Consider the following 12,893-nt stretch of genomic DNA (forward strand, 5'->3'; position numbering starts at 1 on the left):
GAGCTGACTCCTCAAGGAAAGACTTGCTTGTCTGTAGGCACTGGTGGCAGGGATTTAATGTTGCTTGGCTGTGGAACTCTGCTAGGCTGCATCACTTTTAGTGTTTCTGGGGCTGAGGGACAGAGATGCTTCACTTTTGTGAAAAGTAAATATACATAAATTCCTAGAAGACAGCTATATCTAAAACTAGAAATCCCTATAGAAATCAGTTGGTATCTCAGAGAGTTCTCGGTAAGCTGGTTTTCTCTTGCATGGTCCCCTGCTAGGTTATGTATGAGAAAAGTGACTGCATTAGGGGTCAGTACTTCTCTACCACTGCCTTTGGGTGCCTCCAAGTGTGCAGTAGCTTTCAAGCTGTGAGAAGCATGGGCTTCTTACTGTGGCTTAGCCTTGTGTAAGTATGGCTTGAAACCGAAGATGAAAATCAGATATAGTAGTGGTTTCCTCCAAGGAGACCTACTTTGCTTAGCTGGCAAAAGATACCTAGAATATGCAGTACTGGAGGTAAGCAGATTCCTCTGAGCAGAAACTGAGCAGACTTACAATACCATCAAAACCCAGTGGTTTCTGTTAAATAAATGAAGGTTTGGATTAGTAGGCAGGGTTTTGAGACCACAGGTGCTATTACAAATTTTCCAAATTAATACTTTTGGGGATATAAGTATTATTATCAAGTATTCAGATGCAGTATAGAGTGATTTAGTATATCAAGTAGTGGTTTTCCCATGTTGTGGGGACTGGCGCAGGATCTTAAGCAAAGTCAGTCAAGTGTTCCCTTGTAGTGCAGTCCTTGTTACAAAAATGCCAAATAAATAGGCATGATTTGCTTGACAATCAAGAAGCACAGAAGTCAAGCTAACATTGACTGCACTATATCCTTTCACTACACTTTCGAAGCCAGTGGTGTGAAAAAGGATTTTATTATACAGATGTTTCCACTGTGGCTTGATAAGAGGGGAAATGTTGCATTTATTTATAATGCTGTCAAGTTCAGATCTCCTAATTTTGGTAGCTTATTTGTAGAGGAATAGCTCACTGAAATCAGACATGCAGGTTACAGATCCAAGAAAACTTAGCTTCCATTTTATAGCCTTACAGCGTTAAAACTAAATGGAGTAAGAGAAATATGGGGAGCTCTCTGTGTATTTTGCATAGTACAACTATGTGTTGTAGTTCTTTTAGACATCTCTATATTTGATCAGTCTGCCTAACTATTTTAGGGTAGGATCATACAAATTATTTTATGTTAGTGAAAATGAAAATTAAAAAATTAAACCCATAGGTTTACCAACATGCATGAGTTAAAGTCTGCGCAGACTAATCCTTTAATGATTGCTTCAAAGCAGTAAAAAGAATTTATTTTGGATTGTATTTTAACTCAGAAATATATTTTTATGTAGCAATCATCTCTTTATTTTTATCAATCAGTCTGCAAGAATGTGTCTGTAAAAGCAAACTGATAACTGTGTATTATAGCCTCTTCGCTATGGAGGACTATTTACCCTCCAGCTTCTGATTTCTTACTGCTGCTTTTGCGGCTTCTGCTTCTACTTTGCTGCTTACTTCTGCATCTGTGCTTTTTTGCTATCTCATCTCACAGTGCTCTCTACAGGATCACCCATAGACGTTTTATAGCCATATGTTGAATCCATTGGTAGATGACATTGTGAAAGTATGATGCAGAACATTTTACCACCTTTGCTGGGTTTAATTGTACCCTCAAGATAAAGCACTGATTCCCTGCAGTTGTTTATTTAGACTTGTAAATAAGTAAGCTCTATATGTCCTTGTTTCTTATCACCTTTTTATTCTTAACTCTCTTTCTGTATGCTGGATAATTATGTATGTTTACTTTTTCTTCCTACTTGTGCTTTTAGGATTTAGCTGAAATTGAAATTGCTGTTAATGAATTGATTTATTGGACTTTGGGACTTTCATTTTGTTGAATCAATGACTCCTCTTAACAAGGAAGAGAACTGTGCATCTTCCCATAGACTCTTTCCATACAATACACTACATTAAGTTTTTCTCTGAAATTACAAATGTTAACTATGTTTATGACTGTTGTTTTGTATAACCACAATTCTTTTGAAACAGCATTTACTTAGCTTTTATAGATTGACAGAAGGTTAAGGTGAAGCAAGTAATGTAAATTGTATAATAGCTGTAATTATGTGAATGCATTAATTTTGGTGTTGTGGTTACGTGATGTGAAGTTATGCATGGGAGGCAGAGAGGTTTCTAGAGCCAGTTTTAGCTCATAGATTTTTATATATTGTTTTAGTTTCTCAGTCTTTAAGAGGCTAGTTGAAACTTGCTGTAATGCAACTGTATACAGCTCACTTTAGAGATTTTTCTTTTGCAGTACTATAAGAATTCCTAAAGTCAAGTTATAATATGTAGAAGAATACATTGGTTTACTGATATTTACGTACCAGATTGTGCCATTTTGAGATTTGCACTATGCAAAAATGAGTGCAATGGAAATCAAAGAAAGATGAAAGGCACTACTATACAGGAAACTATCATATTTAAACTGACATATGTGACTGACTTTAAGATCACATTTAGATGTAGTAAAATACATCTCTCTTGAAATGATAGGAGTAGCTTTTAAAGTAAAGATTAATGAATTTATCTGGTTCAGTTAAAGGTTGTAATTTGCCAATTAGTCGTAGCATGAGCAGTGCCTCCGGAGTTACCAGCTGCAGAAACGAGGTTTATAAAGAGCTGCCACACTTAAAAGTTTACATAAAGACATCTTTCATACTGCCTTTTGTTTCCTTTTGGTAGTAGCTGCCTCTGTTTGTTTCCAAGTGGCTTTCTCAGATACCAATTATTATGTTTCATTGCCAAATCTGTTGTACCTGACAAGATGAGATTGTGGACATATGTGGAATATCTACTCTGATATTGTTCTAAATTGTAATGCATGGTGTGAATAATCCCATAAATGAATATCACTTCTGTTTTCACTCAAAATACCAGCTTGTAGCAAACCGAATTGTATTGTGCTTTTTATTCTGCATCTGGAAGAAATACACAAAGTAAGCACCCTGAGAATTTTTACGTATTGTTATGTAGTACGAGATACCCTTTGATTAATTTACATATTTGTTTATTTATTCCATATTACTGTAGGCAGAGAATTCAGCACTGGCTCTGGAAAATGAAAATCAGAGAGAACAGTATGAAAGATGTCTTGATGAGGTAAGGTAGATAAAAAGATTGTTCTTACCTGGTACTATAATGAAATGAATAGAAATGAATCTCGCCCTCTCTTACAAGGTTGACATCGTTCTGCAATTGTCTACTATTACCTCATTCTAATTAATTCCAATAACATGTGTTTGGCGGTTGTAGATACTGTTGTCCATGACCTCTACTGTAAATCATGGTTTGACCACACCTCCTCACTGGAAAGGTGAATCCCTGTGACCAATATTTGGAACTGATTTGCTTTTATTAGGAGGAGAAAATGTTAATTTGACTACTACGTGTTGTGTACTCCTTTCCTGTAGAGTCGAAGACAAGTGGGAGTGGCTGCTTCCATTAAAATTCCCCCAGCTTTCCTATGTAATGTATTTTGTAACCAGGGAATTAAAGTCTCTCAGCTGCCCATTAGGGTTACATACAGAGCTTTCTATGTTGGGTTTGTTTGTGTTTTTTTCTAGCCATTGGCTTATGTCTCCTACACATCTCAGCTTTTCATCAGACCTTCCAGTTACAGCTACAATATAATTCACCCATTGGTTACTGACCATGCATTCCAGCAATGCTTGCAATTCCAGAAACATCTAGTATCTCTTATTCCATGCAGCTTTCTCCATATATATATTGATGTTTACTTGTTTCTCCTGTTTTTCCTGAAAAAAGGCTCTTCAGCATACGCAAGATCTTAAGATAGTTTTAAGACTTTCAGTAGTTTAAAGAGTTGCTTAGTAGAAATCATTTACCCATTCTACACTAAGAATGCATAGTAGCATAAGGAGTTAGCTAGCATGCAAAAAAACCCAAAAGCAACCACAAGCAAAAAACTACACCAATTTCTCACCTGTACATTTGAGAAAAGAGTGCATGAGCATGAATACCACACATAGCAGATGACAATTCATGTCTGCATACCAGCTTTCTAAATTTTTAATTATCATTTGATGAAGTGCTACTGGCATGATGAGCAATACAGCCCTGGTGTAAGAAGCCTTCAGTTTAGTGCAGGTTTTCATCAGCAAATCTACACTTTTGCCACTATAACATATTTTTATGAGGGAGCTGGAGACACACTTGCAGACATACTTGCCCATGAGGTTATGCTCTGTCTGTTCTGTGGCATTGGGATGCCACCAGAGCCTTGGTCTGCATTGGCCTGAGTCACTGCATTCAGTGCATTCAGTGAATGGTATTTGGATATCTTGGTGATAAGGATAAAATTACCATATAATTGCTAACTTTAGTTTAAATTACAGATTTTCTGATTATCTAGGAAAAAATCTGCCTACATAATTAATTTTGGAAATTAGTAAAGAACCATAAGTGTCCATTTAGCAAAACACATTATAAAGACAGAAAATATAGGGGGGAATTGTGTTTGCAGTAATGTGATGGATTTCTGAATCAGGGTTGTGTTAATTATTTTTTGCAAATAATTATATTGGACTATGCTCTGAACTTTATTATCTTCACCGTTAGGTTGGCTGTTTTCAGTTCTTCCATATTATCACAGCTGTATCCATCTTCTACTGTGTCAACTTGACAAAGTGCTTTGAATCACCTGTGGTTTTGTTCTTCCCTGCTTTACTTTTTGTTTACGTATTTTCTTCCCCCTTTTTTTTTTCCTTCCGTCTATTTTGCAGTGACATCTCTTGTCCTTCCCCATGGCTTGGTATCACTTTTTTCTTCTCTTTCCACTTTCAGCCCCCACAATGTGTTGGCAGTGGCACTGTAATCAAGATTGTTTTAGCTGACACAAAACCTAATTGAACCTAATCCTTTCTGATCACTGAGGTGTTGCCAGTGACCGAGGCAACAAAATCATATTTGATAATTGCAAGTTCTGCAGGAGTCCCAGGTTAGCACCCATCTGAGCACCTTCCTTTTGTGGAACATTACAAGAAATCACACGTTCTCATCCTACTTCATTATGCTAACAATAAGGAGAATAGGAGAGGAGATGTAAATAGTGAATAACCCAATCAGTGGTTGTGAGAGCCTTCACTTTCAACCAGAGTCTTCTGAGGTTACACTGTGTATGACAAAGTCCTTTCCAAACAGGGATTCTTACTGGAGCTCTTAAGCAGATAAAATGCTTTCCATAAATATTTTGGGGGGGGGGAATAGAAAAAAGAAAAAAAATGCTGCTTAAAATTTTCTTTCCTTTAAGACTTTGTCTGATGCTTCCTGTATTCATAAGTCACCTTACACAATCCCGACTTCTTGAAGGTGAAAATCTCTTCAGACCTTCTCTGGTTTATGCTTCAGGACTTCAGCAGTTTTAGGAGCAGATGTGTTCTCTACAGCTATGTATCTGTTTGCGCTACTTGTCCCAGAGAGGCCTGATGCATGTAAGTGGAGGAACACAGATGTTACTGAGAACACAAGCTTCTGATCACACCCAAACCTGAGACAGCTAAGCCTGCCACCAGAAGATTACAATAATTATTTTAATTTTGCCTTTGAAGTCTTGGTTTTAAGTGCATTGAACTTCTTCCAGACTGATACACAAGGAGCTACATAGCTCATGCCCAGCTGTTCCGGCTAGTTACATATTTGGGATGCTTGACAGACCCTTGAGGTAATGAAGGCTGGAAACATCATTTGATAACTACTGAAAGAATGCTGCCATCTTTCACTCATCATTCAGCATCCTCAGATTGCAGCTTCTCTCCCCTAAGCACAGGCAAACTCTGCTCAGGGCATTGCAAGCATCATTTAACCTCGTCACCCTGCCAGTAAGTGATCCTGCTTGGTCCCTCAGGCCTCTACAGCAATGCGATAAGGACAGTTGCTATGCACAGTGTGCTTTCTGCTGAGGTGTTGGTGGCCGTTAAGCTATATTTGAAGGAAGTATAAATAACCATCATGGTTTTTCTGTCTATGTGTGACAAAAAGATACCACAGCTGAGGTTTTAAAGCTGTGCCTGCCATTATTTTTTCCTATTTTTCCTTTTTTTTATCACCAATTATTTTACATAGTTCTTTTCATTCATATTATGTCCTACATTTAATATTGTATGAATGCTTGCACCTGTGACTTAAAAATGCATGCTTTGTAATCATTTTCTTGGTAAAATTCACTGAAATTCAACTGTTCATAGAGGTTAAATCTAAAAAGAATATGGGCCAAGCTGAAGTGAGTCCTTTATGAATTTTAATAAATATTCACTGATTTTTAAAGTAATTGTTCATCTCCGAGATGTACATATAAACAACTTCAGAGCAGTATTTGGAGGAAGGTGTCATTGAAATGTTCTAGTACTTGATAAATAAGAAAAGAGCTCATTTAATTTCAGAAGTACTTCATAAATGTATCTTTCTGTCTCTGAAAAATTTAATACAAACCCCAGCATTGTCTTCTTGTACCTTTGGGGTTTCAAGTTAACATGCTTAATCCTAGTTTCCTAACCTGGAATTCAGCTGTTGGTTTACTGGTAAGTGGTAATGCCTTGTTTATTCACATCACTGTGCCAGCTGAGATTTCTGTCAAGCTTTTCCATACTTACATGCAGAAAATTATGCCACTTAGGGTAGGTGATTTTTTTTTTTTCTGATATTTTAAGAATTAGCTAATAAAAAAAATAAAGGCATTGTATTTTTAAGATTTGAGATTTGAATAAAATACAAAACTTTTCATTTTAGTACACTTGAAATGTATTTGTGTATATGAAATCATACATTAAAGGCAGCTATGTAAAATGTCAGTACTTGTTAAAGGTGTAATAGATGATACACTAGGGTCTCTGATTCATTCTTCTATACCTTTGCTATTAAGACCACTTTATAACATGCATACATAAAACATAGCTGTGTAAGGAAAAAGTGAAGGTGGTTCTTTTATCTCTTTCATTGCAATCCACGAAAGGAAACCTCACTTTAAGATCTTGGCTATTAGGAAAGAAAGGCAGGCACTGTGAAGGCAAGCAGCGCCATCTCCTACATAACAGCAGACTAAAGAACCAGCCATCTCTATCCTGTTTCCTGTTTTGCCTTAACTGCATGAATCACAAGTCAAGTCGTTTTACAGCCTTCTTTTCACAGGGATTGAGCTACACTTCTGCGTTATATCAGTGGGAGTTTCACATACTCTGCATCTCAGAACTCAGTCCCTCTGCCATCAGTGGTCTCAGTTGCCTCAGTTTTTGGTATTTGTGACTATCAGTTTTGTAGTGCGGGTTTATGTTGTTCCCGCATAGCTGTGGTGTCTCTTAATATGTGTAAGTAAAAATGAAGTAGATATTATTCCACTTTCTAACTGCTAAATTAATCTTAGTAACTACAGAACATTTCAGTGAAGGCTTCCCACATCTGTTCCTGCTGAAAACCAAGAATACAGACCTGAAAATGTAGTTGAATGGTTTCCAAAGTTGCTGGGCACTAGAATAAAATAACCTCATTTTGTAAAGAAACTAGTTGCATATCTCTCCTATTGAGATCTATGGGAGGTACGGATCACTGTCATGTACTTTCATTTAGACATATAACTTCACACACTTAAAGCTGGAAAGTTGGTCACATATGCATCGGCAAGTTCAGATTTTCCCATTTGGAAGATTATGCCATTTACACTCCTCTGTGCAATATGTAAAGCTATAAGGAGTAATTTTGTAAGCTATTCTGTTGTGAGTGACTAGTACACACTTCAAAGAACCTTTTAGTTCTTTCTTGGTAAAGTAACTCCATGTCAGAAAGTAAAAAAATAATGTATTCAATATGGTCTGTTCAATTTTCAGGTAGAGCAAACAGACATTAAAAGTACATGCCAGAAGGAATACTGTCAGATGTAGATCCTGAAAGCCTATAGGGCAAGGCATATGGTTTTTCAGAACTGAAACATGTTTACTTCTGTTAGTTATTACTGTTCTAATATTAGTCTGTGTCTTCTGTTAAATCATGTATAGAGCTATTTTATGGGACCATTGTTCCACGGGCTGCCTTAAGTTAGGGACCAGCTTGGAGAAAAAATTGATACCAGGCAATTTTATGAGAGTATGAATCAAATTTACCTTTGGGATCTAACAGAATTGAATTATTTCCAGAAATGAATTAGCTTCAGCCCTTTCCTCAGAATTCAGTTCATATCAGTGGTGTGGGTTTTTTTCTTTAATTTGCCAAGAGTAAGAAGAATCAATGCAGGTTTGGCGACATCTGCATATGATTTAATTTCTGAAAGCCAAAACTAAACCATAAATCATAAATATGCTCTATTTTTGCACATAGTGAGAACTCTAGTTACTCTGCCTAAATACAAGGCCATAAATATAGGGAAACAGGTTGTCTGATAACATGCATATATAGTTTTAAATTACTTTAGAAAGGTAACATACAAGTTAGACATCATCAACAGAAAATCTTGTCTCAATCCCTGTTTCTGTCCCTCCTTCTTCCTCTTCGCTGTCCCCATGCTTGCTAGTAAATATAAATTAGAAAGGATGTATAAAATAAATAACTTCAGAATTCCCTGTTGAATATATAGTTGTACTAATCAATGGTATGTAATCTCATTCACGTCAATTATTCTATGTGGTGTGAATTCCTTCCAACCACATTCTGATGACAGTAGGTACTTTAATTTTCAGTAGCACTTCATGGTTTCTGCTTGCCATGGTAGATGTACCATTTCGTCAATATTGAATCAAGAAACAATTAAACTTCGTGAAAACATTCAGGACTCCATCCTCGGCTGGTAAAAATCAGCTCTAGTGAATACAGTCAATCCATGCTGATGCAAAGCAGCTGCATATTCAACTGTGAAAGTCCAAAGATGAGATAAGTTAACCAAATGTCCATCGTGTCATGCTGCAATTGATACATGTTTGTTTATAATGAGGACTAGCACAGAAGTAGTTAATGTGTATTTCATGTACTCCTACTAGTATTATCTGATGAAAATACTAGTAAATAACAGTATGGTTTAGATAGTGGTTGTAGATAGCAGAGTGTAAATCCACAAAAGAAGGTATTACTGTGCATAAACACACACAATAACATACTTACACCATTTTATTTATTTATTTCAGGTAGCTAATCAGGTTGTTCAGGCTCTACTTACTCAAAAGGTAAGTTGTGGTTTGAGTATTGTGGCATAACTTAAAGCTCGCAGATGTTCATTTTTCATTTGAGGGATATATTCTTGTATAGCATACATTTTTTTAAACTATGTTCACACATTTAATTACCAAGGCTGCCACATGTCAGACACAAAGTAAAGTTTTTTGTAATCCAAGTGAATAAAAATCTGTAAGACTGTATATCTTACAATCTTAGCTATCGTTTATCTATATTGACACAATAGCATCTGAAAATTCTTCCTCGCGGTGGTGATTTTTCCATTCCTTACCCATAATGAGTTACATCACTCCCACAGTCCATTCCTGTGGAATGTCCAACAAACAAATTACAGTGCATGTCAATAGCTGGCATGCTCGCTTACATTCAGTGGAAGGAAAGACTTCCCAGTGTGGGCCTGTGCTTCTGTGAGTGAAAGAGAAGGCTCTGTGAGTAGAATGGGGATTCAGCTACTCTACTTGTGGGCCAGTGACCAGCAATAGAGAACGTGCATTTAGTCTTAGAAAACCTTTTGATGTCCTCCTGCTCCATTCTCCTGGCAAAGCAAAGGAAGTATGACACAGGCAAAACTCTTGTAGGGTGATTGCAAAACTGGCAGAATGAAAAGATGCTACTATGCCTTCTCTAAAGGTCTGTTCTGGATTAAGTCATGTCTGAAGTTTCCATTCACACTCCACATGGTTGGATATGAAGTATGGTTGTTTCACCTAAAACCTAGTTGGAGGAGTAAAATTAAAAATTAACTTCCTAAAATGAAGAAGTGATTGGGGGGGGGGGGGGGTAAGTAAGATGAAGTTAAACAGGGAGCATAGCAAGTAAAATAATCAGCTGCCTACAGAGGGGAGGGGAGTGACTGGTAGGACAATTCTACAAAAAAGTGGTCTTTGAGTTGAACATGATTCCGTGATTTCATTTGGGAGGAGGAGGTGGGGGAGACAAACAAAATTTCATAAAGATCTGTAATAATAAGCTATGAACCTTGAGATATTCATGAAATATCCTTTGTGAGATCTAGACCACTTGATGAATATGGCATTCTTAATAATGCTTTGGATCATTTAGCTTTAAAAAGACAAGTCTGAAAGAGACATAAATATGATCTTTTAGTGCGGATAGTGCAAAGAAGAGTATAAATTGTTTTGTCTGCACTGAATGACAGGACAAGAAATAATGTTTTTAAAATGCAGCAAGAAACACCAAGTCAAGATAATAAAAGGCATCTTCTATATGCCCCAAAGCCTTCTAGATTCAAGTAGTTTTTGAGGATGGGCTCGAAAGCCTCCACTGTGGACACCATTTAGAACAGAGGAGCATCATTCAGAATGCCCCCCATAAAAGGGACGATCATGATCTGAGGGTGACAGCAGGGCAGGCAGGAAGCTGAGCACCAACTGTCAGGGTCAGGCCTGGAGGCAGTGATCAGTGTCAGCCTCGGTCCTATGTTTGCTGGTGAAGTCCATAGGGAGGAGGCAGGTCTGCTGAGCAAAGCCAAACCCAGGGGTCAGGATGCAGCTCAGGATCAAGCAGACAGGAGGCTGGGTGCAGGTGTAGCTGTAAGGTGGCTGCTGAATGGCTCAGACCTGAACAAGACGACCTTGAACTCTGCCAACTAAACTCATTCATTCCAGGGAGTGTGCGCTGACAGCAGAATAGACAAACATCTGCATCCATAACCATCTGCATCTAACTGAATGGTAAATAGGTGCAGAAGGTTGCCTTGGGCCATCTACAAATCAGGGGATAGGCCCTTCTAAAGCCCTTACTGGGCAGATTTTTTGTGAATCAATTTTCTGACGTTCTGGATGGATTAAAAGATGTTCTGGCCGTGTTAGGTCTGCTCTTAGGTATCCTGCCCTGAAGACAGAGATGTCTAAGTTACCTGTAGGTGAGTGATGCAAGACTCTGGAGGGTATAGTTGCCCATTATATAGATAATAAATTCCTATGGCCCAAGCTAGCATTAGGAATCCAGAAGTAATAATGTTCTCTAAATCTCTTCACCTGACAGCTGTGGCCACAAAACAGCCACACAGCTGTTACCACAGGTTAGGGTTGAAAGTATCATTTTTTAATCCCACGTTTTTTTTTGCTGCACAACAAAGCCTTTTAGTCTAGAGAAGGGATACTGCCATACAGGAATTGGAAGTACTGTAGCTTGGAGGTGATTTGTGCAAACCACAACACATGGGGAAGCTTTCAGTGTTGCTGTCTGTGCTGTATTACTCTTCTGTACTGTGTATACACACATGCTGTATGGTCTGTGTATCATCAGAGGACTGCAGTCTGCAAAGCTATTGCTGTAACACCTTCTAGAAATGTAACTTCAGCTATTTTTTGAAAACTCTTAGATCTGTGTTTCAGTTCAGCTTAAATGGAAGTGTTTTCTCATGTTAATATACACAAAAACCTCATCCTCATTTTGTAATATAAAACCATACGTGATTAAATGTTTAGCGGAGGGTTAATCTCAATATATTAATCTCTAGTTTGGGAATATTATGGTTGTTTTGCAAATGAAGAGAGGAGCTTCCTGAGTCCCTTCACAAAGGCATCAGACATTTTGATGACTGCATAGTTTCTCAGTAATGAATCCTCCCAAACCCATAGGAACCAAGGAGTTCATACAGATACAATAAAAACAGATTTGAATACATTTAATAAAGTGATTTACTTAGTATTGATGGGATTTAGCAGCTGCTTACCCATTACTGAGTAATAACAGCTAATTTAATATCCATAGAAAGAGGAAAGAGGGTACTTTTCTAAATGCTAATGAATATTAACTGTTAGCGTGCTCCTGACACCATTCATACAAGTCCTTTTATAAGAAAAGACAGAAACACAATAGCATACAATAAAAAGGAAATTGGACTTCTCACACCAGTCCCAAATAGCTAGATACTGGAATCCAAGTAGTAAGTAGTAAACAGATAAATCTACCGTTGCACAGCTGAGCAGTAAGACAGAGCCAGTCATGCCACAGTGAGATAACACATCTCTGGGGCATAGTGAGACATGAAGAAAAGCCAAGAGCTTTCAGAAAATGGAGAAGAGTGGCTTTGTACAGTAACAGGTACTGCATAGGCTTTGCTGTGAATTTGAAATTGCCCCTCAAGGACTAATTTTTGTTTAAATTAAGTAAATGCTGTAATGTAACGAATAAAGCACTGTGTACCCACCGGTATGTAGAAAGACTGTGATTCCACTGAGAGATTCTGGTGACACAAATTGAGTGAGCAAAGCTTGAGTGATTTATCAATGTCACTGAAACCTTGAAATGGAATTACATTCTTAAATGTGCACTCTTCAACTATATAATTTGTTACAATATGTATAAAATTTCTCTAATATGAGAGGCTTTTATTTTGCCCTTTTTTTTTTTTTTTTACTGTGGCTATGGAAAAAACTATATTTAATTGAGATTTGTGCTGAATTGGCCATAGAGCAAAATTGCACAATTCTACATAGCAAAATTATATAGATTTTCTGCCACTTACTAATAGAAAATTTTATCTCTAGGAAGTTTAATAAGTCAGAAACCCAATAAAATTATTTCAGGGAAACCTGTATGCTCTGATACTTACTGGAAGTATCCATTCTTTCTCCTTCCAC

At 37.3% G+C, this 12,893-nt stretch overlaps 1 protein-coding gene across 12 annotated transcripts in view; it reads left to right on the plus strand.

Annotated features, from left to right (window-relative positions):
- NCKAP5 (NCK associated protein 5) overlaps window positions 1-12,893 on the plus strand; it is a 530,111-nt gene that overhangs the window by 420,713 nt on the left and 96,505 nt on the right. For all 12 annotated transcript variants that reach the window (XM_062605646.1, XM_062605676.1, XM_062605694.1 and 9 more), the window contains 2 exons: window positions 3,142-3,210; window positions 9,234-9,272. In XM_062605646.1, the coding sequence (XP_062461630.1) occupies window positions 3,142-3,210; window positions 9,234-9,272 (108 nt within the window). The remainder of the gene's footprint in view (window positions 1-3,141; window positions 3,211-9,233; window positions 9,273-12,893) is intronic.

The sequence above is a fragment of the Pezoporus occidentalis genome, unplaced genomic scaffold (assembly GCF_034315485.1).
Source record: "Pezoporus occidentalis ecotype Australia unplaced genomic scaffold, CSIRO_AGI_Poc_V1 ctg12, whole genome shotgun sequence".
In the NCBI taxonomy this organism is placed as follows: domain Eukaryota; kingdom Metazoa; phylum Chordata; class Aves; order Psittaciformes; family Psittacidae; genus Pezoporus; species Pezoporus occidentalis.